Source organism: Myiozetetes cayanensis, unplaced genomic scaffold (assembly GCF_022539395.1).
Source record: "Myiozetetes cayanensis isolate MyiCay16 unplaced genomic scaffold, myiCay2020 scf6-25, whole genome shotgun sequence".
Lineage (NCBI taxonomy): Eukaryota > Metazoa > Chordata > Aves > Passeriformes > Tyrannidae > Myiozetetes > Myiozetetes cayanensis.
In genome coordinates this window covers 36,440,246-36,465,771 of record NW_026087853.1, presented here as the reverse complement: position 1 = coordinate 36,465,771, position 25,526 = coordinate 36,440,246, and the positions used below count along the sequence as shown (strand labels likewise).

Sequence of the window (25,526 nt, the reverse complement as noted above, 5' to 3'; positions counted from 1 at the left end):
GGTTTCTCCATCTGGCATCAGCCAAAACTTGTCCAATGCAATGAATATCCTAAAATTTGGATTTATCAGAGCCCAACTTCTAGAAAATATCAGTTTGGTTTTTTTTTTTTTTCTCTGTGCATTCACACACTAAGCATTATTCTCTGCTCTACAGTCCTTCTAACCAATCTCTTACACAGACTGAGTGCCTTGAAACCAGAGTGGAGTTTTCCAGAGCAGCATGCCTGAAAAAGCAGCAAGCATGTTGTGGCAGGAGTTGAAGTATGAATATTAAAGTGAAGGTTGATGCTTCAAGAGTGTTCAATTGCCTGTTCACAAGATTTTTATGAAGGATTTAAAAAATATGCTGCTCCAGGGCACAGTGAGAGAAATGGATCAAATGAGATGAGCGACACAAGAGTGTAATGAAACATGAAGCAAACATGCCAAAGTAAGATGGTGCAGTACACCAGTCCTGATCAGCAGGAGGGACGATCATGACTGGATGCACTGAGTGTAAGATGCAGGCAGGAGCAAGAAATGTTGAGAGTGCAGGGAGTTTGCAGGAGGCTGCAATTGAGAGGGGAGACCTGTGCAGGAGGCAGATGAAACCACAGCAGAGGCTGAGGCCGTAAGGAGGATAGGAAGGTGCAGGAGCAGCTGGGTACCTCCATTTCCTGTGCCAGCTACTCCTCCGGGAAAAAGGAGGTGAAGGTGGGCAGCAGGGTCGCGATGCTGGGGCAGCCCCGGGGCTCCGTCCCAGCAGCGCTGTCCTCTACCCCCGGTGCGCGCGTCCAGAGACCAGGGAGGGAAGCGGGGCATCCCCGGGCTGCGCCGGGCAAGTTTGTCCGGCTGCTCCGTGCGGGAGCGCTTCCCCAGGGCAACCTGCCTCCTCCTCCGCCTTCTCCTTCTCCCGCTGCCAGGCCGCGTCCCGCCGCCAGCCCGGGCAAAATGCGGGTTCTGGGAAAAGCGGGGAAAGTGGCCGGGGCTGCGGCGCCGGCAGCGGGGGCGTTGAAGACGCGCTGGGAGGGGGTGCCCGGCTGCGGGGGCGCATCCCTGGGGCGGGGTGGGCGGGGGCGCACTCGTGGAGGGAGCAGCGAGGCTATCCCCGAGAAGGAGACAGGAGGGGACACCCTGGGAAGGGTAGGGGTTCGGAGGTCGTCCCTCGGGAAGGGGGGGTCACACGCCGCATCTCCCAGCCGCCCGCAGAGGCGCGTCGGGAGCCGCCGGGCGATCGCCTGCCCACCTGGGGGGGCCGGGAGCGGCAGGGACACCCCCCACTCCGCCTCGTCTTTCTCTCCTCCCCTCCGCCGCCTCCCTCCGTCCCTCCCTGCCCGCCTGCCTGGGATGGTGGAGGGAGTCCGGAGCACCCGGCAGGGCGGCCCTGGGCGCGGGGGCGGCTCGCCCTGGCCACGGTGCGGGGCGCGGCCCGCGGGGGGCTCCGCTGTCCCGGGGTCCGGCAGCCGCCGCCGCCACTGCCGGTGATGGCCAAGGATGTCCTCGGAGGGGGAAGCCGAGGCGGCTGCTGAGAGCGGGCCGGGCAGCACCCCCGCGCCGGGGGCCGCCGCCGCCGCCGTGCGGGAGGAGGTGAGCGGCGGCGGGGGCGTCCGCCCCGGACCGGGCCGGGGGAGACCGGAGGGGCAAAGGCAACCCCACCGAGGGGCTGGGGGCGGGCCGACGGGGGCGTGGGGGAAACCGGGGAGCCGGGGCCGGAGGAGGGGGCCCCGACTGGGGGGTTTTTGCAACGCGGGGAGAACCGAGGAGCGTAGCTACAGCCCGCCCGGCTACCTGCAGCCGCGGTGCGGTGCGGTGCGGGGCCGTGCCCCGCCGCGCCCTGCAGCGCCGGGGCCGCCGGCGAGACCCCAGCGGCCGCGCCGAGCCCCCCGCGACGGCGGGGCGACCGCAGCCCCGCTGTCGCTGGGTGCGGGGTTTTACCGACGGAGCCCCGCGCTCAGCCGTGCGCTGCTGCCGGGCTCGGGCGGCCGCTGAGCCACCGGCCCCGCACCGGAACGATGCACCGGGGGGAAAGCGGGCCAGCCCAGTTGAAGTTTGGCTACGTGAGCCCCGTGGCGTTTGGCCTAGGAGAGCCTACCGCTTCCCTGGGACCTGTGAAATGGTCAAGACGACTGCAGCTTTGCGAGGAACTAGTGGAAGTGGCCGGAGGGACATATTGAGCGTGAGAAGGGGCTTGCAGCCTGGGGGTCTGTGGCTTTCAGGTGTTTTGGGGCAAAGGAAGAGGTCATGCCTCTCCTTTTCCCTTGGGGCCTAGGCACTCCTGTTACCTAATCGGCAGTAGAAGACAGTGGAGAAAATATAGCTTAGTATGTTTCTTCAGGTCATCTGTGAAGCACTCACTTTTGCCTTGCATAGCATAGAGAGGGAATGATGGATGTGTCTGAGTGTTGACACAGAATCCTGAGCCACAAGGTATTGGCCAGACAGAACTGCAGGGCTGTGTGACACTAGGTGACAGTGCATGTGCAATCCTGCACACTCAGGACAGCAAGCTACCCTGTTTTAGAAGTGCCTGGGGATTTCTTCTATACCTAATGTAGCCTTTGTTTCCAACAGTTTTGACACGTCTGCCATTTACATTGTGTAATCCATGTGCGGATCATGGAAGTGAGTGAATTTTCTTTGTACTATGCAGTTTACAACAGATGTACATGCTCCCAGGAATACAGAGAGCAGCCTTGAAGCAGGCAGAGAAGACTGAAAACATAAGTGAAAGCAGCCCTGGAACATTGTGTTGTACAGTTAGTCTGCCTAAAGCTTTTGTTAACAGGTCCCATGCTCATCAGCAGTCTCATAATCCTATAGTCAAGATCCAGTAGCCTCAACAAAGTCTATGTGACTCTACAGTATACTTAGGCTAAAACCAAACAGCACTTTTTAAACCACCTTTAATTGAAAATTGACTTTACAGCTCAGGTTGAAAAACTGTCCTCCATAGGTGAAAATTAGGGTTTTCTCCTGTTTGATTGCTTTTTAAACACCTGTGACACAGTTCATCATGAAGAGCTGTGGCTGGATCCAGGATACAGCTGCTGTTCCAGTGGTAGAGCTCCCCAATGTAATTACAGCCCTGCAGAAGATCAATACATGGTTAATGCTGGAAGGGATTTTTTGATTTATTTGGTCTAGGACCAGGAGCTACTGAAGGCTTTCCAATACATTAAGTACACCATGAAAACATCTAAGCCATTTCTAGACACTAAAGCACTTGATCTCTCTGCTAAGCACATTATATCTTGCTTCACTCATCCTGTTCTCAGTTTTTCTTCTGTTCCAACACTAACATTGCACATTTGAGTCTATATCTCAAATGCTTGTAACAGTGATATCTTAACACTGCAGTCCTACAGTATTGGTCCTTTCCTCATGCTTTCCACATCACCATGTAAATAGATTTTTTGCACCTGGACCTGCAGTTGCATGTAAGTGCCCAGTATTGGTATTAAATGGGCATTTCATGGGCTTCTCTGTTCAACCTTGCCATTCATGGATTTCACTTAGACCAAATGCATGGACCTAAATGGTGACAATGACTGAAAATTGCCTTTGTTGGGTAATAAATCAACATGAGCTATTAACAGAGAATGTGTCTGAAGTCTACGTTTTTATTTTTAAAAGAAAGACAAGCAAAGGTGCGGCTGTGGAGCAGGAAGGAGCGTGGCAGTTCAGTTACCTGTCATGGCCCTTGCCTTCTTGTGCCAAGGACCATATAGGTTTAGTGCTGACTTTGCTGAATGTACTTGTTCTGTACTGGCAGAGTCAAACAGCTGTCCATGCCTGGCTTTATCTTCTCTTCCATATTTAAGAACTTTAATTGGGCATGACATAATGTAATCAGTTAAGCCATTTAAATAAAAGGGAAAACCTCACGGGTTGATGTGCCTGAAACCTATGGTCATCGGCTCTCTGATGGAGATGTTGCAGAAGAGAGAGGCCACTTAAAACTGCCTCATTTGCCTCTTACTGCCAGTGGGAAGTGCAACAGAAGCTCATTTGAAAAGCGCTGTTTGTGGTCACAGCAGCACCAAGGGGGTGTTACAAGTTAAGAAAAAACACACAGTGCTTGTTTGCAGGCTACTGCTTCAGAGGCCGTCAGGTCAAAACATAGCTGGCACCTTTCCTCTTAAGTTTGCCGCTGAAGAGATATCCAGTTCTCCAGCTTTTTTATCCCTTTCCCCTAACATTTATTTAATTTGTCAAGGCTTATTTTATGGCATTAAAAACACCAGGCATAAAGCCCTTAATAACTTAGACCAGTTACCTTTAAATTGTCCCCGTCTGTGGGCTGAGTTGTACCCAGGTGGATGAGAGGTGGCAGAGGCAGCGAGGGGCAGACAACCTTTTCAGGTTTATCAGGTCCGCTGTACATGCCTGTTCTTCACCAGCAAATCTCCACAGTCTGATCAACTCTGCTCCCTTGCAGATCTGCAGGAGCCCATTTACACACCCCTGCCTCTGTGGCACCCTCCTCTTTCTTGATAGTCCTGTCATTTCCAAGACTTCTGTACTCATGAGAAACAAGCCCAGGTGCAGGGGATAGAGAGAAGGGCAGGCACAGGGGCTGTGATGGAGGATAATGTTCCCCACCACCTTTTAAGCAAAAGTTGCAGAGGGACCATTGTGTATCAATCTCCAGTGAGAGGCTATCTCTATGTAAACCTCCCCCTTCAAGAGCTGCGCAGGGCCAGAGGAGGACAGGAAATGTGAGACATGATTCCTAGGGAAGCTTCACTTTTCCTTCCCTATAGCACTTCCAGTCGTCATGCAAAAGACCTGCTCAGCTAACCCCCTGAATGATAGCTGATGGTTAGCCTGGTGGAAGGCTGTCACCATCCCAAGTGAGTATGACTGACAAAACAGTTCTTTTTTTTAGGTAGTGCATGATATTCCCTCTCTTGAGTGAAGGTCAAACAGAACAAGACCCTTTCTTCCCCTCCTACCCTTGCTTTATTTCATTAAACATAAACCAAGTAGTGCTCCTCATTCCTTGTTCCAGATGACTTCCCTTGTAAAGACAAAGGAAAAAGTGCAGCAGGAGTGGTATCTGAGGAACTGGAAAGCTTTTTTGCATGATCCTACAGTTCCAGGCAGTATTTGCATTGCAGATTCTGTCGTAAGAATATCCACGCTGTAAGCATCGCGTCTTTTTTTCTGCTTTTGTTCTTTTCGATGTCCCACTTTATCTTCTGATCACATGTCTGTTCTTGGTGCCCTGGAGTTGGCTGTCTTCTCCACTTCACTTGAGAAACTGTCAAGGGTTTTAAAAAATAGATAGGAAATATCAAATTAATGTATCTGAGCTTTGAAGGGCAGCCTTGGCTCCAACTGTGTGGGATTCTACAGGCAGAGTCTTCCGTCCTCTCCAAAGAAAGAGTGTGCCTCGCCACTGTGGCTGAGACTGAAGTGAGTTGCTCCTTCTGGCTGACTTTCCCAATCTTGCCAGTAAAGGAATTTTCTCAATGAAACACTGGGCTGGAGCAACTGGGGAACTTGTGTGGTTCTGCCTCTGGAAGGTTATAAGGACAATTTAGGCAAATAGCTGTTAACTATGTAGATGTTGTCTCATGGGAAAGGGACAGACTAGTGCTAGGGGTGGTAATTCCCCTTCAGACCTGGTTCCTAATGCTATTCTTTCAGATAGACAGTCACCTGATACCAGCGGAAAAGCAATGGGTCTGCACACTTTTTTGACCCCCCAAATACTCTCCTGGTTCTCCCTTTCTCACTTCAGAGACCCCAGATGATGATCTCCCTCAAGAAGGGAAGTGTATATACCAAGGATACTTTTCAGTGAGTACAAGTCATTGCAAGAAGTGAGGGAGGAGGTATCTTCTTCCTGGGAATGGAGCACTTTATTTCCTCTCATCTGTTTCTACACTTTTGAAGAAAATAGCTCAAATCATTGCCAGTGACCAGGGACATTGTGGAAATAGAGAATAAAAGCAGTGAAATATCCCCAAGTGGTTCCATAATGAGTAGGGCTTGTTTCTAGGTGTGTCCTGGCACATGGTCATGAGTTGACACCAAAAGCAGTGGCTGCTGAGCTATCTTCAGCACCCTAAGACTCTTCCATTGTTACAGTGAGACTGTTACACTGTTAGACTGTAGATAAGGCTGTGTCTGAGTTTCCACTTAGAGTAGGAGTTCTACTTTTTGGAAAAGCATGGTTAAGCAGTTAATTAGTTTTTAAGTTCTAATCATGGAAAATATAGTTCACTTTCAGACTCTAATCGTTCATCATGTTCCTCTGAGCTTAAGACCTGTAAAGTTAAAAATAGCACACACTGAAACTTTTTGAGGTCACTATTGCTGTAACAGCTTTGTGAACTCCCCAAAACTCTAACAGGGTAGCTTCATTTAAACAGCACTGCACAAAAGAGCCGACACGGTGTTATGGTGGGGATGCTGCTGCAGTGGAGCTGGATGAGTCTCTGCCAACAGGAGCAAACAAGGCAGGTCAGGGGTTGAAGCTGCCTCTGACAGCCACCCATGTCAGCTGCTCTCTGAGTGCTGGCTGCTCTGCCCACAGCACATCTCTGCAGCCATGAAAACAAGCAAGAAAAGTGCCTCAAACGGGCAGGACAGATGGTGAGTGGGAAGGATGGAGGAGCCTGGCTGTGCATGGCGCCAGTAGCTCAGCAGCACCAGGAGGCTGGCAGCCCTCCTGGTGTTGAGTTAAAGTTGTGAAATGGTGTCTGGTTACGCTGGCAGCCTCTCTCAAGGTGCCACACATGCAACTGGGAAAGGATGAAGGGGCTCACGCCCCATGAAATGCACAAACTTTTGACTTCCAGGGCTTTACATCAGGTGAAGAATGTACAGAGAATTCCAACTCAGACATGGCATTGTTTCTATACATCTGAGGTGTTGCACATCCCAGTTCAGCATTCAGCCAGCAGAGGCCTTCTTAAGGAAAGACTGGTAATACTGGGCCTCTGGGCAGGTGGGTGGAAACAGCCAGCTGGTGAGAGTGGGGACCAGCAAGGTAGGAGCTCACAGGAAAGAGCAAAGAGCAGATCACAAAGCATCACACTCCTGGCAAGGAAGCTAAAAGTAGGTAATTGAGGTGACTTGCAAATATGGAGTCTGAATAATCTGACCTTCCCAGGGAAGAGAGTAGGATCAATCAGAGACTTTTGCGGATCACAACATATTTGTCTTTGGGAGATAAGTGATTTGTGGTGATGCATTTATGGCTGGAGGCCTTCTTCATAGCCATGTGATTGATTGCCCTTAGGAGCTGGACTGGGAATTGTGGAATACAACATTCGATTAATGTGGTAACAAAGTGGTTCAGCATGGAGCATCGGCATCTTACTTTGAGTACCTCTTGCAAACCAGCATGGTGTGTCCTGGAGGACACGAGCTAGAAGAGCCTGAATGCCCCAGGCACAAGCCAGGCCATGTCCCTGACCCTGCAATGGGCAGAGGAATCGCAGAGCACTGTGGAGACTGGGGTTGCAGCATCTGCCAGGAGGGTGATGCCAGCATGAGTGTCCCTCTGAGGACCAAAGAAAGGAGAAGAACTCCCTCATGGCTGCCTGGAGGTAAGATGGCCAGCCAGAGGTGCCAGTACCTGGTGGAGGAGGACAATAGTGAGAGCATGTGCTGAAAATGTGGGAATGACAGTCTGTCTTCAGGCCTGAGATGTTCTGTGGTCCTCTGCAGGGGACTGACTGTCAGCAGACCAGGGCAGGAGCTAAATCCTCCGCTTCCCACCAGCTGATACTCGGAGTGGCAGGATGCAATAGCTCACATGCAGATGAGGTGCCTTCCTTCCAAGTGGTGCTTCAATGCTTATGTGAAATTAGTTTATAAATGCTATTTTTTCAGTGTCTTCAGGAGGTATAAAAAAGGTGTGCTGGCACCATGACATGGGTCAAAGTCAAGTCAAGAAATAAAAATGAGGTGTCCTGGATCCCAGGATCCCTTTTAACCATTTAGTGCTTAAATTAATTTCCAGTTAAGTTTTCACCTGATGTGCCATCATGTTATTGCAGAATGTGTCACAGAGAGAAGCAAGAGGGAGAGAAAAGTAATATTTATGATGAAACCTTGTTTTTCACAGAAAACATTAGCTGCTGGGATACTACCTCATCTTAACCTGAGTACCCTTATAAAAACCTGACAGTGATGAGGTTGCAGCTGTGTTCAGGAAGGTGCAGAGATGGGGAAACACACTCCCACATCTGACAGAGCAGCTGAAGCCTGAGCAGTGGCTGAATATTATTGCAAGGGATGCTCATCTCAGCAGCACGAGGGACCTGACATGGGCACAGACTCAGCTGCAGCAGCCCAGCACTGTGGGGCTGGCAGTTCCTCTGCTGAAGTGTGGCTGACGGCCTCCAACTGCGAGGTCACACATGGGAAGGCTGGAGGTTGATAGGTCAAAGCACAGAGCCATATTGTTCTGATTTTACTAGAATAAAAGGATGGCATTTCAAATAAATGAGAATAAAAATAAAATGTCGTGGTTCTGGGCAAAGCTTCATTCACAGTTCCCTTTGAAAGACTTCCCCAGACTTCTCTGGAGCTTGGATCAATCCTGGATCATATTTCTTCTGAGGACTTGAGAGCTGTTTCTATATACTCCATTTAAATCCTAAGGTGTTCCTTTAGAGTAAGCAAAGATTAAAAAGTATTCATAATAATTAACTATTTTTCTAATTTACAAATTCTCTAAACAGAAGCATTTGATGACTAGGCTGCAAACAGCTGGTGCAGAACTAACACTCCACTGGCTTCTTCCTCACTAGGCTGTCTTCCCTGGCCCCCTGCTTCCCCCCTGGAGAAACTGGTCCATGGCTGTTGTCTAGCTTGGCTTCACATCAGTTCCTCACTTCCCCATGTTGATGTTGAGGGAACGTCGGGCAGGACACCCAAGACCTGTGGCGATGATGAGAACAGTAAGGCACAGGACATGGTCCTCAAGGATAAGAGCACTGGTGACCCTGGGAACCTGGGAGTGGGAAGGGACAAGCTTTAGTACACCACTGAACTATGGCACTAACATTCCATGCTGCAGGCTGATCGTGTGCACAGCACAGGAGAACACACACTGGCTTGAGCACTGGCAGCCTCCTGCCCACTCCTCTCCTTCCCCTGGAGAGCTGTATCTTCTGTGTAAACTGAGGGAGAAGCAGGTTTTACAGGATTCCTGTTAAACCCAGCTGAGACTTCATCAAGCACACAGAGGCTGGTAGATAGCTACTCTCCCCCATTCTCCTCCCTCCTGTCCCCATCCTTCCTGGACTGAAGCAATGGTAGTTGGTCCCACCATCCCTTCTGTTTTCCTTGGCTGGTGTCAGTTTTCCCCTCGTCTCAGCAAAGCCACTGGTAACACCAGTGCACCAGTCAGGAAGTTGCACCTAGCTGATCCCCGAGGGCTGTGGCACCTTTGTGTTGCCAGCAGCTTGTCCAGGGGTACAGGGAGCTGGGTCTGGCTTTCACAGGCTGTAGCAGACTAAAGCCTGCTCCTGCCAAGGTGAGGACAGCTCCACTCTGCAACCACAGGACAAGTGGATAGATGCATGCTGCCATCAGCCCTTTCAGGATTTCCCTGCAGAGTGGGAGCAGGGGCAAGGGCACCTGCCCAGAAACCTCCATGCAGCAGGACTGGCTGTGGTAGGGGGCAAGCAGCTGGCTAGGCACGAAGCAAGCTGAAAAATACTGAGTGGCACAGCCTCATGTCAATCACTTGGTCTCACTAATCTGGCAGTGGCTGGGAACTGCATCCCAGGAGCTTTCCTGAGGCTATGTGATGCGTTTATCAGTTAACTGGTAAGTGTTGAGGTAAGCCATGTTATACCTGTAAAATTCATCCTGTGTCTACCAGAAACCACAAATATGCAAGGCAGAAGAGTAGGTAATATGAACTAAGCATGATGGGTACTAGAAGTATAGAAAAAAAGAACTGTTCTTAGAGCTACTCTCTTGCTCTGAGGCAGCTCAAATCCTAGCTGAATCCCAGCTTTTCTTTCCTGATGAACTCATACCCAGCATTGGCATTACTGGGAAAAATTCTCTGCCACCAAGTGCGCTCTTTGTGTTGTTACCAAGTCAAAAGCCAGTGACAGCAACATAAGCAATCTGGGGGGAGAAGCAATGATTTTGTTAGTGCAGCATTTTTGTGCTCTTGTAAGAAGCTGCCGCTAAAATAGCCGTAATTTCTATTTTGTAAATGGTGACCACTTTGTTGCTAGGATTCCTTGGAACTGAAAATGTAATTGCACAGCTTTCCTTGGAGCAGCATGTGGAAGTGTCACCCATGGATGTGTCTAGGGCCAAATTCTTCACGACACTCACATATGTACCCTTGCATTTTAGTGAGTGGCTTTCCCATCCTGCTGCAATGAACAGCATATATATTGTCTGGGATCCAAATGTCTTTACTTTCTGAGATTTCCTTTATTTCTACTTGAAGAACTCAGGAGTATCCTGCAAGAGTTAATGCTGAATCTGACATTTAAGAGGACTGGAGGCTCCTTCCATCCAGACGTCTTCTTTCCTCATCTTCAGATGCTGGGTACAATTCCTAAGGGTGAATGTTGTGAAATAACAGACTGTATGGTATTTCAGGGCTGGCATCTGAAGTTCAGGTGGATCAGCAATATTTGTGTCTTTTCATAGTTTTGACTTGATGCACCTTCCTACCCTGAGGTGTTTCTCCTGACAGCTCCGTTGATGGAAGGAGGAGATTGAATCTCTGCATGGATTAAAATGAGAAACCAGGTGATCCCTGCTCACCACAGGAGGGCAGTTGCCAAAGTGAATGTCTGAGTCAGTGACGCTACAAACACTTGGAGTGCAGATTATTATTTTCAAACCTAGTAACAGCATTTCTGCTGTGCATTGACAACATGGCCCCTGCCTGCAGGAGTTTTCATTCTCACAGGAGTTTTGTGGCAGAAGAGCAAATGGTGCATCTAAAATATACGTGCAGCAACCAATGTGCTACTTGTTCATGGACTGCAGTGCAATTATCTTTGATGCAAAATGACTTTTTTTTTTGTTGCCTTCTATCTCTTTTATTTCCTTTCCCCCTGTGCTTGCAGCCATGCTGATAGCACTTGCTACTGGCTCAGCATGAGTTAGGGGTAATGGGCTTCTTGTCGTTCAAGATGGATGGCAGGAGGAATTTTGTTTCGGGTTCCCCAGGAGGGGATTGATGAGATTACTGTCGTAATATCTCCCTTTTCCCTCACCAGGCCTTATTACTGATACCCCACGCAGTGCCCAGGTTCGGTCACATGGTGAAGGAGCACTTCTACTCACCGTTACACCAACATCTGGTTTAGCACAGCCCTGCAGGCTCAGTGTACTAATAAGGATCTGACCTAGGAGTTCATTTGGCCCTGGAAAGCATTAAGATGTTCTACTGTGACACTTGTGCAGTCGTCTTCTCCCTGACCACCCCAGACGCCAGGATTATCTCAGGAGCTGGAAGATGATAGATGCACCTGCATCTGTTGTGGCTGCTTTGGGACAGTGGATAGAAATCTGCTTGTTCTTCTTGTATCATCCCTGTCCACTGTAGAAGTGGTGAAGCCTTTTCTCAGCACCAGAGGCTGGTCACAGTGTCAGGGCTCACCTCAGTTATGATTAACAGCACAGCCTAGGCTAGGCTTTGTCTATCAGGGACTCAGTGGTCCTCTCCGTGTTATGTCCTGCTATGTCCATCCAGAGGTGGGACCAAGATGAAGAAATCTCTCATAGTTAGAAAGAAAATTCTACTTTCATCCAGGCAGGTCACCATCTGCCAAAGTGTATGACTTGTGGCTGTTAATTATTCCTTCCCATTTGGGTATCTCTTTGGGATGTATTAATCACAAGCATAAATCCACAGAGGCAGTTTCAATTATGACTGGTATTAATTTATCCACCATTCTTCTTTCTTCCCTAGTTTTATTTATTTTCTTCCAGTTCTCTGTCAGTGCTTCCACCACTCTTTTTTTTCCCCATGGACAAGAAGATTATTCTTGCTAAGTAAAAGAGGTAAAAATAAAAATATAAGATTGGCTCTGCTTACACGAGTAATCCCAAGTTGGGAGGTCATTTTGTTGTTGAAGACAGTTAAAGACACCCTGTAGCCCCAAAGCCGGGTCTTGGCAGGGAGCAGGAACATGCTGTGATGCTGCATATCTTTCTGAGACACAGCTGCAGCATCAGTCCTGCAGCATGCTGTCACCTCCGTGGCCTCTCTGGGCCAATTTAGCACAACTTTATCCCACCCCCCAGGCTGTGGGGAGGAAATAGGGACATAGATCTGTTTTTTGGAGAAAAAACAGCAGCGAGAAAGCAGCCATTCAGGAGTAGCTGTTTTCCAGGTCATAGATGGACTGGGAGGACTGCTGGCTCATACAGTGCTTTTGTGCTGTCAGGCTCAGTGCTTCTTCTGTTGATGTTCACCTTGGTCCTTTCTCTAGGGCTGATTCCCTCCTGCCCCTGCCCAGGCTGGGTGGTCTCTGTCCTCACCTGACAGCACCCTTCCCCTGCCTCAACACTGGCATTTGAGCATGTCTTGTCTATCCTTTTCCGTCCTTCACTTCTTCCCACCTTCCATGTTTCCCCCTGATTTCTCATTTTCCATTCAGGCCATGTCTTTGCTACCCTCTGCTTTCTCTCATTCTTTCATTATAGACATGATAGCATTTTGCTTCAGCAAAATTGCAGCTCTTGAGGTCAGCCACCAAGGACAAATGCACGTGGGGTTTAAAAAGACAGGAAACAATTTTGGCATGATTTCCCCAAAGGAGAATTTTAATGCTTTTGAAATTGTGGAACACAGATGTCCGTCTGTGAACCAGATACAGACAGTCAAACTTGGGACCCAAACTGTCCACAAAACAAACAGAATAAATTCATGCTATGGCAGCATGTTTTCTGCTTATACAGCTCGTGCAGGAGTTTTCAAGGAGACTGAAGAATGAAGGCTGACAGAAGAGGAAAAAGTCGTTTTGTCAGTAGAGATCTATGAAGGAATAGCAAGGATAAGGCAAAATTATAGATCAAATTTTTGAAGAATATGATTCTGCATTGCCTTTGGACACAGACTATTTCTTCACCTATTGTTGTCAATTTGGCAACTTTCAGTTCAAATTTATTTTGCCAAAACCAGAAGGGGACAAAACAAGATTTTCCCATTGTCACTGTAACCATGTGCATGCTGTAAGCATTACTGAGGCAGCTAGAAAAAAATGGGCTTCAAGTCCATACTGCTAAACAGCTACTTTTGGAGTAAAATACAGCTACTGATGAAGAGCATACAGTAACAGCAAACTAGGTGATAATGTGCTCTACTGAAGCTTTGGGAGAAGTTCTCTAAGTATTGTATGCAGAACTGCATGTGGAATTATTCCTGGCAGTGAGCACAGGAAGTGTGAGGAGCACCTCAGTGACCACATAATGCTTACAGCCTTGTTTTTGTGATTGACACTTAGCTTTGTGAAAACAGTTGTCTTGTATAAGTTAATGGGATATTTAGCCATTAGACTGGCAGGGTTCTGCAGGAATAATTACCATATATGACACTACCCACTGGAATTAAGCATAAAATTACTGCTGGTAACATTTACAGTTGGCACAAACATTAGCAGGCAGGTCTGTAACGATGAGACAAGCACAATTCTCTTAAGGGATCTGCTTCATTTGATAATTTAGTTATTCAATCCAAAGCCAAACCTGAAGTTACACATCTCAGGGTGGAGAGTGCAGCCAACCCTTCAGCTGTCCTCAGAAACAGTGACTCAAAAAATACCTGGGAGTCAAGAGAGTGAGTGGTTGAACATGAATTCCTGGGATGTTGCTAGGCAGAAATCTACTAATGCAACTCTTGAAGGCAGTAAAAATGGGGGGAATCAGTGGGAATGGAAGGTGATTTTATGTTTTGCTGTGATGACAGTGAAATAAGTGCTGAACTCCTGTATTTACTTGCAGGATACAGACTTCAGAAGGATCTCAAGGTGCTAAAGAGAGGGCAGAGCATCAAAAAGAGCTAGAGCAGTGAAGGACTTGAAGACCTTGGCTCATTTAAATTGTCAAAAAGAAGGCTGAGGGATGTAATAATTAGCATGGAGAAATATCTTCAGAGAAAGAAGGCAATCATATGAAAGGAGTCTTTCATCACTTGGAGAATGGGCATCCTCACTGCCATGAATGGGGGCTGAAGTGAGACAAAATTACAATGGCAATAAAATTTCATCACCAGAACAAATTATAAAGAGGATTGCAGGTTCTTCATTTCTTTTAGTCTATCAGTTAGAATGTCTTTAAAGAAGATGAGCTTTTACCAGCCACTAGTTATTGGGCTGTACACAGGATGGTAGAGTGAAATTGCATTGTCTGTGAGATACAGGAGCTATGGGGGAAAGGCATAGTGTCTCGCAGTCTTAAGGTGTAAATGTAATTTGGGTTGTAATATAAGCTGAACTTTTCTGACCCAGAATAACCTCTCAATGTTGGTAGGAGAAATTTCTGTGTCTCCCTATAAGTGCTAAAGAACTGTCTGGCTGTTTGTTCTACCATAAGGATCCCTGCCATGTGGCTAGTGGGAGAGTCCTGCTATCAGGTATGCTTGTATCCAGAGGTCAGCGAAAGCAGTGACCCAACACTGGTAAAACAGAGGCTCCAGAGTTTCAGGTTAGGTACTCAAAAACCTGGGCTGGTGGAATCAGTCTGGGCTTCTCTGAGTGTGGCAGTGTGTCACTTCCTCCTCCTGCTAAGGGACAGCTCCCATGGAACAATGGGGATACCCAGACCACCTCAACTTGGACCTTGGGGAATTGATTCATTCTTATGTACTTGTCAGGAGAAAGGGGACCTTGACTGACAAGCACAATTCGCTTACCCAGAAATGTTCTGGTTCTCTAGCATCATTGTTACATTTCAAGTATACCTTTTAAGGAAAAATCGGAGTTTGAAGGAAATTAATTTTTTTCATCCTTGGCCGCCCCCAATGCAGTCACTTGCAGGCTCATACAGCATGGTCACCAGCTACAACTTACCTCCCAGTGTCCTAAATCTGGTCGCTTGTGAGGAGTCAAGGGATGGGTCAAAGAGACAAACCCTGGCCACCAACCCTTTGCTCTTGCCACCAGAGCACACTTGGCTCCAGATGCTAAGCAGGGGGCATGCCAGGCTGTGCGCTCCCCCTCCACTCTCCTTCCACCCCTTATACTACACAAGATTAACAGCCCAAATCTGCATGATCTTGTAACACAGACCACGTTTTAATTATTTTAATTATGGTTGCTGCAGCCAGAACCTGGTCTGGCTGCTGTTGAGCCAGGAGGAGTAGTGGGTGGGTGTGCCCGTGCAAGGGAGGCTCCAGTCCGCCCTTGCATACCTGCTTTTGATCTTGGGCATCTGCCATCAGAGGGCGTCTTTGAAGGCAATTGCCCTTTCAGCCACTGCCTGGATGTTTTATCATTTGCAAACAAGGTTTCTTAAAGGAGAAATAATCGAAATGTTGCCAACCTGGAAACTCCTGTCTGCTACAGGTGGCAGTTGAAATTCCTGTTTTGCATTGGCAGTTAGGGCTTTCCAGACTATTTTCCAGCAGCTGTGGCAACAAATTAAATAGCATCTATCATTTAGTGTCTTAGAATGCTCCACACCACCAGGCAGCAAACAGAGGATGGGAGGATTTGGAGTTGACTTCATTTTGTGTGGTACACAGGCCCTTTGCTCTGCTTGAGGTTTCTGGAAATGATGGGCCTAAGAACCCCAAAGCAAATTCAGAGCAGTGCTGTAGGGCTGACTGACTGTCTGGGACAAGGGACAGCTCGGGGCAGGGCCATCCCTAAACCTTGTCCCTCTCCGCAAGGCTCACAGCACAGACACCGACAGCCCTCCCCACACATGCCACCTCTTACTCATGGCATTTTCCCCATTCATGCTGAGATCTACTAGAGAAGCTGGCAAATATTTTTTGATTATTGTTTTTAAGTGTGAAAAATTAAAGTGAATTTTAGCATGTGATTATGGACAGTTTGGTAAGAGTTAGGAATTTCCAATCCAGTCGGGTGCAATGAGAAGAGAGGCCTCTGAAAGTGGTTCAGCAGCATGCCAGAGCATAGCAAGGTGTTATTTACAGTGTTTATTTTTAACACAACTTGAAATTCATAAACAATGATACTGACAGCTCAGCTATGCTTCTTCACAGCATTCCTTCCAAAACAGGAGATATTTACAAATTTTACTATCATGAGAGCTGGTTGGGACCTTTTGGGTGAAACATTTGATTTGACAAATTCATCCCTCTTCACGATACGTGGTTTTAGAATCAAAGAACAGTTTGGGTTGTCAGGGACCTTCAAAGACCATCTAGTTGCAACCCCTCTGCTATGAGCAGGGACATCTTGCTCTAGACTAGGTTGCTCAAAGCCATGTCCAACCTGTCCTTGAGCACTTCCAGTGATGGGGCATCCACAACTTCTCTCAGCAACCTGTGTCTCATTTAATCTGTCCTGATGTTGACCTGATGTTTCTCAGGTCAACGCTGGAGCAAAGCCTAAAGGAAAGCCCCCGCAACCAGGAGAGGAAGGACACCTCTATAGATTTGTGTTAGACTCCCAAGTCTGCAAGTACTGGCTCATGGAAAAAGTGCCTGGTGACTGAGCCTCCATCTATTCTGGTTTTGACTCTGGCTTTCTGTTAGGCTCCCTGTCTTTGCTTTCTTCAATTATGTTTCTCTATTAAGATTTTCCAGAAGTTATGCTTTTATTCCACATCAAAACAACACGGATCCCACAGCGTTCCTCAGAGGACTCAATTCCCGCTCACTGGCTGACCCAAGTTATCATGGAAATTGCTAGTTTCCTTAAGTATTTATTGTACTCATCCAGAAATACAAGCTTGCCCCGTTTTGATCTGAAACACTATGCATGGAAAGGAGAAAATTTCACGTAGTACCACAAACATAATTCTTGCAAGAAGGTGGTATGTTAATTAATAAAGTCTGGGAGCCACTGGCTTAATACATTAATGATTTTGTTACGCAGAGACAGATGAAAAGATATATTTACTTATTAGATTTTTGAACGTCTGATACCTTTATTGTAATTATGTTCTATTTCATGTCTTTCTTACAAACACTCTAGTAGTGTTTCTAATAGTATAATTGTGTTAGATAAATATTTCAGTGAAAGGAAGGAGACATAAGGGGATATAGACCAGATGAATGTGTTCAGAACTTGAAATAGGTGGGACAGCTGAGAGGTAGATCCTGGAAAAGAGATCCTTTTGTAATGGAGGACTTCCAGACAGTGTGATTTGCTTCGGAACAGTGGTGGGAATGAGATGGTGGGTCAGAAGAGCCAGGAGAAAAAAACTGTGTTTTCACCAAAGGGTTTTGAACATGAAGGTCCTGCTGAACTGGACAGGTAGGTGTATGAATCAGATGTGGCAGTGGGTTCTATGGCTGCATGCCTTCAGTAATACAAAGACAAGAGAAGCTGCCTTTTCCACAGGCTGCAATGAAAACAGTGGAGAAAACCTGGCTTGGGCTGATCCAGCCCTTTCAGTGCAGTGGGTTGAAGACCATTTTTGAAGTGCCTCCAGAGGATGCATACAGAAATGTCATCTTGGACCTGCAAGCCTCAGAGCTACTGCTAACCCAGCTGGATGCTGCTTCAGGACTGGTGAAACCAGAGCTATCTCATCCCCCAGAGGTGAGATGGCATTTCACAGAGATAAGCAATTAGGAGGCATTTGCCACTCTGATACAGCCACTGATTGCCCTAACCAGCGGGGCTGCTTGAATCACCCCTTGGGCAGAAGCCAGCCTTTGGGTTGTAGGTTGGGCCACAGAGAAGTTGTTAGTTAAGGAAAGTGCGATAAAGGAAAGGTGGGATTGCAGTGCCTTTGGCAAATAGTGCTGTAACTGACGTGGGACAGCCTTCTCCCAGGGCTGTGCCCAGGGACAGGTTGACAGCACTTCCAACAAGTCATGGAAAAACATGGGGTTCCTGGAGCTGCATGGACTTCTTAAGCACTCACGTTAAAACTGACTGCTGGGTGTTTTTTGCTAGGTCCACTGGCATTCTTCACAGCATTAACCGTAAGCGATTTTACATGAGAGGTACCTGTGAAAGCCTGAATGTGAACATGAAGTAATGTATTAGAATATTGCCCAGCTGCTTTCTTCTGCATAGTCTCAGTGCCTGGAGTAGAGAAATGTTAATGTTTAGAGGTTTTTTTCACCTCAAAGAACCTTCAGGGGAAAAAAACAAAGGTAGAGCTTTGCAATTCTTCATGGTTTTGCATTAATCTAGCACTGAAAAACTCTAGTTTCATGTCAAGAAGAGACAAATGATAAAAAACAGTAATTTGAAGTGGATTTCCCATGAGTCAGGAGAGCCTGATGCTCATATGTGGAGTTCAGGATACAGCTGGGGCAGAAGCCCACACTGGAACAGTAAGCACTCTGAGACTGAGCAGTGGACATTTGACAAGAGTTTCAAGAGATGAAACTCTCCATAACTGCATGTAGACTTGGCGATTCATTCCCAAAACTTCTATAGTTATTTTTCAGCTGATTTAGGGACTGCCTGAAGCCACTTCGTGGAGTTCTTCAAGGTTTACTTGCTAACGGCTACGGAAAAAAGAACCTTATTCTCACCCGTACTAAGGTCTTTTCACTGCCCTACCTACAGAAGTTATGAAGCCTGTACTATATAAAACACTTAGCTTTTCTCCACCTGTTGTACCTGCTGTAAAGAGAATACAGCAGCCAGAATACAGCCCAGAAGAGTCATTCTTTATTCTGGCACATGGATACATAAAAAATTTTGGAAAAAGAATAGAAATTCTTGCCAGATTTCTTCTGGATGCATCAGGAACAATCAGGTCCCAGATTCTTCCCTAAGTCCCTGAAGGTGAATACTGATGCAGCTCCTTAAAATCAATAAAATTGCTCTGCACTTGCACAGTGTCAGATTAAAAGCTATGAAATCAAAACCAAACCCCATGAAATCTAGTTTTGCAGTGTTCATAGCAAGTTGTAAACCCCTATATAGTTACCTAGAAGTGGTTCTCTGTCTCAGAAAAAAAAAAAAAAAAAAACGGCAGCAGCATTAAATCTGATTCTACAGCCCTTCAAGGTTAGATGCCAGTGCTTCCATCTCATTGAGAGGACAGCAAACTCTTCTTTCTAGTGGCTCCATGCTATTATTTCCTGAGTCATAAGATGCTGCTACTTAAATTCCTTTCTGGTTCAAGATCACTTACTGAATCTTAACTGCTGAAGGTCCAAGATAAGCTTTAGCAGAGGAGAAATTTCTCTGTGGAGAAACAAAAAGAAGACATTTCCTGAACCTAGCATCTGTTGGCATCTATGGAGCAGTTTGATGCATTAGAGGTGGCCCCTTGGGACAAGGAGTAACTGTGTGCTTCTATTTTTGCATGAAATCAGGCTCAGCAGAGGGCATGATGATGCATGAGTATCAGTGTGTATCTGCTTTCTCACTGGCATTTCCTCAGTTAGGGGAGAGGCAGAGGATGGCAGTAACAACACGGATGCAGACAGCCCTCCTCATTACCTACTAGGGCAGCAGGGTGTCTCTCTTCACGCACTTTCTACAGACAGGCAGCTGCCAGCCAGTAATGTAACTCATGCTGCTGCTGCTCTTTGCTGGGAGACAACTCCGTTTCCGCTAGCTGCCTGGCTTGATTTGGCATTTTTCATACAGCTGAACCTCGCATGACAATGCAGCTGATATACTGCGCCAGGGCTGGGATAAGGACTGCAATCACGCTGTCTCAGGGGACAAAGTGGACGTACAGGAGTGCGAACTCTGGCTCTACTCGCAACCTGATTTTTGGAACTCGAAAGAGAGGGATGTGCTACATTTTAAATATTCACGCATACACCCTCAGCTCCAACACTTAATCTTTCAGGTATTATAGGTCAGAGCTAGTTTTCTAACCAGCCTGAAGCTATGCTGCATTGTGCTGTAATCTTGACAATTTTTCCAACTAAATGTGCTTGAATCTAGTAATTTTCCTGATGGCTCACCTCCAAGAAAATGGTGTCGATCATTTGGTTGGTTTCAGTGCTGGGTGTGAGTCAGCTCTGAGTCAGGCAGCAGCTCTAGCTCCATGAAGTGCTGGTCCTCCTGTACTGGCACAACCTGTGGGGCTGCAGCCCTGCAATGGATGCTGCTCCTGAGCCTCCTCGACAGCAACACACGGGCACGTAGGCACCGGGCACTTACAAAGCAGTGGGGCGAGTCCAGAGCCCCACACTTTTGGCTGTTCACCTGCTGTGAAGCCCTCTCAATGTCAGAAGATGGCAGGGTGTGTAAATGATGCTGGCCCCAGGCAGGAAGAAGGAGATGGGAACCTATCTTGCCCCCTGAAGAGGGGTCCATCTGACTGGGGTGCAGGCACAGCAATTCACTGCCACACAAACAACTTCCCTCCCCAGAGCCATGAGGAAGCAAGGGAGGAGCTTTGTCCAGAGCCCTCTGTCCCTGGCAGGGTATTTCTATTTATATTCACATTTATATTAAGTAGGGTGGTGTCCCAGTCAGACAGTTTGAGAGCAAAGCCAGACACGGTCTTGAAGGCAACAGTCACTGTGTGTGTTGTGCAAAGCGGCCTGACTGACGGGTTCCTCGCTCTCTCTTTGTCTTTCTCTTCCCTTGCACGGCGGTGTGACTGAAGCAACGCCCCGTGAAACAGTCCCTGAGTGCTTGCATGTGCCGAGAGTCCCACTGGAAATGCCTCCTCCTCTCCATCCTCATGTACGGCTGCCTGGGTGCAGTGGCCTGGTGTCAGCTGGCCCGAGTCACCAAGCTCAGCTTTGATAGCTCCTTCAAGGGCAAGTCCATGATCTACCATGACAGCCCGTGCTCAGATGGCTATGTCTATATCCCACTGGCCTTCCTCTCTATGCTGTATGTGGTATACCTGGTGGAGTGCTGGCACTGCCATGTCAAGAGAGAGCTGCAGTACAAGGCAGATGTGGACAGTGTCTATGAGTGCATCAACCGCATGCAGCAAGCCACTCCGTGCATCTGGTGGAAGGCCATCAGCTATCACTTTGTACGGCGAACACGGCAGGTGACCCGGTACCGCAATGGCGACGCCTACACCACCACACAGGTCTACCATGAGAGGGTCAACACACACGTGGCTGAAGCTGAATTTGACTACTCGCACTGTGGATACAAGGACATCTCCAAGGAGCTCCTGGGCTTGGAGAGCCATACAGCCACCAAGTTGAGGTTCACCAAGTGCTTCAGCTTTGCCAACATTGAGTCTGAGAACTCTTACCTGACTCAGAGAGCTCACTTCTTCACAGAGATCGAGGGGCTGGATGACTACATGGAGGTGAGGGAAGGCATGCAGCTTAAAAATGTGGATTTTAAGGAGCTTATGATGGCCTACGGAGACCCGGATCACCTCCCGTGGTACGTGTCCCACTATGCTTTCTGGGTGGCAGCCATCCTGATGATTTCGTGGCCGCTCAGGGTACTCATAGAGTATCGGACTGCTTATGTCCACTACCACGTGGAGAAGCTGCTGGGCCTGGAGTACACAGCCCCCACCGCGGCAGAGGAGCCCTTGTACCGGTACCGCATGCCCCGAGACACCACGCAGGACAGCACCGAGCTGGAGTGGCACATCTGCACCAACCGGCAGCTGATCCCAAGCTACTCGGAGGCCATGCTCATGGACCTGGCCAACTCCCCGACCTACAACACCTACACAGTGTGTCGTTACGGCGAGGCAGCCCATGGCTGTGATCGCTGCAACCATACCTCCAGCACCTCCTCCATCTTCTCACGCCATGCTTTCCACAGCTGCAGCGGCAACTCCCGCCTCTCCCTCAACACCAGCCGCTTTTCCCTCTGCCGCATTCATGGCTCCCACAGGACAGGCCTTTGGAGGAGCCGCAGCAGCAGCATTGCGGAGCGGGGCTGCCAGGATGAGCAGTGCTGCTCCTACTCTAGCCAGCTGGCTGTCAACGAGAGCCCCCCAACCTACCACGATGCCCGGTTCTTCCCTGTCCTGATTGTGCACAGGCCGGAGGGGCACGATGGGCGGCATTTCTACGTCAGGCGTTCTTCCTGTCTAGAAACCTCTCTGTGACAAGTTTCTGTGGTTATTTGGCTTCTCTGCCCCGGGACACAGATTTCAGAGGTGCCACCAGTGGGGAGCCTGCAAGCATCAGTCTCCACAGCAGGTCAGCAGGATGAGCTTCAGCTCTTCCCCCTTCAGCAAGAGGACATATTCACTCTGACCAACAGATAACCTCATTTCCAAGAACTTCTCCCCCTCTGGCTGGTCTCCCTAGTCTTTTGTTCCCCATTCCTCTCACTCTTTCACTCCTCACCCTTTCTCTGCTCCTCGATTCCCTGCATCTCCTCCCATTCCACCTGCATTCTTTTTTTATGTTTCAGTCACCTTTAACTGCTGTGGATGCTGGAAGATTTTTAAAGCCTGTGCTTTTCCAGTACATTTGCCCTCTTGGATGCTTTGCAAGGTAAGAAACTCAGATAGAGCAAGGTGCAAGGCACGTAGCCAGCCAGAGTCAACTCAGAAGCAGAATTCAGATCTGCAGGTGCTGAGTCACCTCCTGCAAACCCCAAATGAAGTGCTTTTTTTATTATTTTATTTTCCCCAAACTTTTTTCCTCTTCTTCTGCTATTCCTTCTCTCCTTTCTTCATGTGCTCCTCCTCTTGCTTTACCTTCATCTTCATTTTTTTAGTTCTCTTATTTCTGCTTTCCGGTTTTTCTGGGGTTTTGCCAGTGAGGATATCTTTAAGAGTGTAATTGGACAAAAGTAAGGTTGTCACAGCACAAATGTCACTGCTCACATAGCCACAAATTATTAGGCCCCTGAGAAGTGCTAAGGACTTTCTTCCAGGAGCCGTGACATACACCAATAAAGCAAAATGCCCTTTGCTCACCTTGCCCTGCCTGGTCTGCAGCAGAGACACTGCTGTGTTTCCAGCTGTAGTTACCCTTGTCCAGCTCCACCCTTGTTAGCAATCGTTGAGAGCCATAATGTAGATCAGTGCTCTGTTAGTGCCACTATTTTTAGTACTGTAGGTCTGTGGTTGTTTCACTCCTACCACCTGCTCAGCACAGTGCAGGCTTGACAAGGGAAGAGGGACTGGAGAGGGAAAGGTAAATATGGTATTAACCCTCCCACAGGGAGTCTGGAGCTGTTAGGAAGCTCTTCCACCCACAATGTCTATTACAGCAGTTGTCGGACTGCTCTACGTTATCTTTCAGCTTTCTGTGTGCCCTGGGGAGGGCTTTTGGCCCATAGCCCACTGCCACCTTCCCAGGCAAGATGCAGTGACACCCCAGCCCCAGGCAGGGAGCACAGCTGGGAGCCAGCCCCACTGGCCAGTCCTGCTTGGACCTCCAGGCTCTTCCCACAAGGCTTCCCCTGGAGCAGGTGTAGCATCTTCCGGAATTAGTCCCAGCCATTCCAAATCCATAAGGTGTCTGGTCTTGACAGAGCACCCACTGCACTCTGGGCTGTGGGATGCCCTCCAGATTAGGCCAGAGACCCTCTGAGAGCCAGGGACGGATGCAAGAAACTTGTGGCCACACTGAGGACCCACCAGGGACCTTGCACCTGCCAAACCTCCAACCCATGAGGGATGGTCATATGCTGAGCAAGCTCCATACCATTTTGTCACGAGGCTGGTGGAGATTGTTGTCTGCTCTGACTCACAAGAGAATGCAATACAATTGCAATATGGTCACTGTCAAGAACAAAGTGTTGTGTCACCCTAACTTACAAGTAGGTAAGACACTGAGCCCCCAGAGGGACTGGGAACAAGTGCTTCCTCCCAGGTCTGTTCTGTGTGTATCAACATGCAATATGAGATTTGTAATGTCATCTTAGTTTGTGTAGATTATATGTAAGTCTGCAGACTAACGGCATTGACTGTTGCACCGTGTTAAATACATTTTGTTTTGGTTTTATGACTGTTTTGATGTGCTGTGTTTATTTCAACTCCAGAAATGGAAACATTGGCAATACCTGGCTAACCGGCTGCAAATGATGGAATCATCAGCAAGGTTGTTTAAATTCCTACAAGTTGATCTTTTTTAATGTAAATACTTCGTGTGTGATTTATGTGATATTTTCATTCTGACAGCTTGGCATTTATCACAAAAGATAGATAACACATATGATGTGATAGTTTATCACCTCTAAAAAAATAACCATCCCCGACACGTGGAAAAACCAAGTTTGGGCTTGGAGTAATGATTATGGTTGGGCTGGGGCCAAACTGGATAACATTGAAACTTAGAGAAAAATCCAAATTTCGATCCACCATACAGTAATCCCTAGACCCCCATGTACACCATGCCACCTGCCACCCCCAGGGAGAGATGGGAGAGTTGGGGAACTAGGAAAGGATCAGGCCTGAACTCAAAGCTCAGACTCATACCTGACATCCTTTTATTCTGAAGATGAAGCCAACACAAGTCTTTAATATGGTTCCCTGTCCTTATCTTTATTCACACAATAAGTTAAAACCAGCACATATGAAAGATGTAAGAGCTGGAGGAGGCTAAAACAGAGAGGCTGGAACATTTCAACACATTTGCTTACTGAAGAAGGTGGTAGAGAGGAAGACAAGAAACAAGAAAGGAAAAGATGGTAGAATAATATAAATTAAAAGAGAACAGAGTTCAGCTGTAGCTAACATAATTCCCAAATGAGCAGCATAACTCAGTTATGGCAAGCTTAGCCCTGATACAGGAAGGATGAGTTTCAGCCGTCCTGTGAGCTGCTACTGCAGATACCCATGACTTTAAATACCATACCCAAGGTCTTGGGATAGCCAGTTTTGTATTATGTATTGTATTATGTATTTCAAGATGGAGAGTTATATTGGAGTCCTCAGAAGTGGCCACATTAAACAGTATTATTATCTGACATGAACAAGCTCTGGCAGTCCCCCTGTTATGATGGATTGGGCAGAGAACTGAAACAGTTTATATGCAGTTTAACCCTTTTCCGTGTCCTCAAAAGCCACTGTATTATCCAGTAGCTCTCGAGCTGTCCCTGGCAGGGTTTGGAAAGCGTTGAGGGTTTCTGTTTCTGCAGCCACTGTGTTCTGGCCCAACTTTGGGGCTTTTATTTGAAAAGCCATCCCTAAGCTTCAAAAGCCCTCTCACACATGGAGCTTCCTACTGTGACTTGCTGTAGCCTCTGGTGGCGACCAAAAAGTTGGGAGCAGCTCTTGTTCTAGCCTGGGACTGAATGTGCTGGCTTCAACAGATCTCCCACTCAGGAAGCACCTGAATAACCATCTGTACAGCAGAATTACCTCTGTATTTTAGCAGCCCTTCATTACTACTTCTTAATCACTCTTGCCATTGCCACAGCTTCCTGATGCAGAATGAGGGATCTGCTCCGTAGCAATGTAGGGGTTAACACTGCTCTTCAAATCCCAAGTCAGAGGATGGAGTGGACAGATTCTTGAATAAGAGTGCAAACCAGGCAGCGCTATGGAAAAAATCTTTTACAAAACACAGGGATTTTGTATCCAAC

The 25,526-nt window shown here is 47.8% G+C and overlaps 1 protein-coding gene across 4 annotated transcripts; it reads left to right on the top strand.

Moving 5' to 3' along the window:
- Positions 1–1,143: 1,143 nt before the first annotated feature.
- Positions 1,144–23,944, top strand: LOC126651034 (transmembrane protein 151B-like). Of its 4 annotated transcripts, none has more exons than XM_050336516.1 (3): positions 1,506–1,566; positions 7,232–17,663; positions 20,659–23,944. In XM_050336516.1, exons 2-3 carry the CDS (start codon positions 17,418–17,420, stop codon positions 22,087–22,089), a joined length of 1,677 nt encoding a protein of 558 aa, XP_050192473.1. In that variant the 5' UTR covers positions 1,506–1,566; positions 7,232–17,417; the 3' UTR covers positions 22,090–23,944. The 4 variants fall into 4 exon arrangements, with proteins under 4 accessions (XP_050192475.1, XP_050192473.1, XP_050192474.1 ...); XM_050336517.1 differs by lacking the exon at positions 1,506–1,566 and having other exon boundaries at positions 1,957–7,541; positions 8,751–17,663; XM_050336518.1 differs by lacking the exon at positions 7,232–17,663 and having other exon boundaries at positions 1,144–1,566.
- Positions 23,945–25,526: the final 1,582 nt, after the last annotated feature.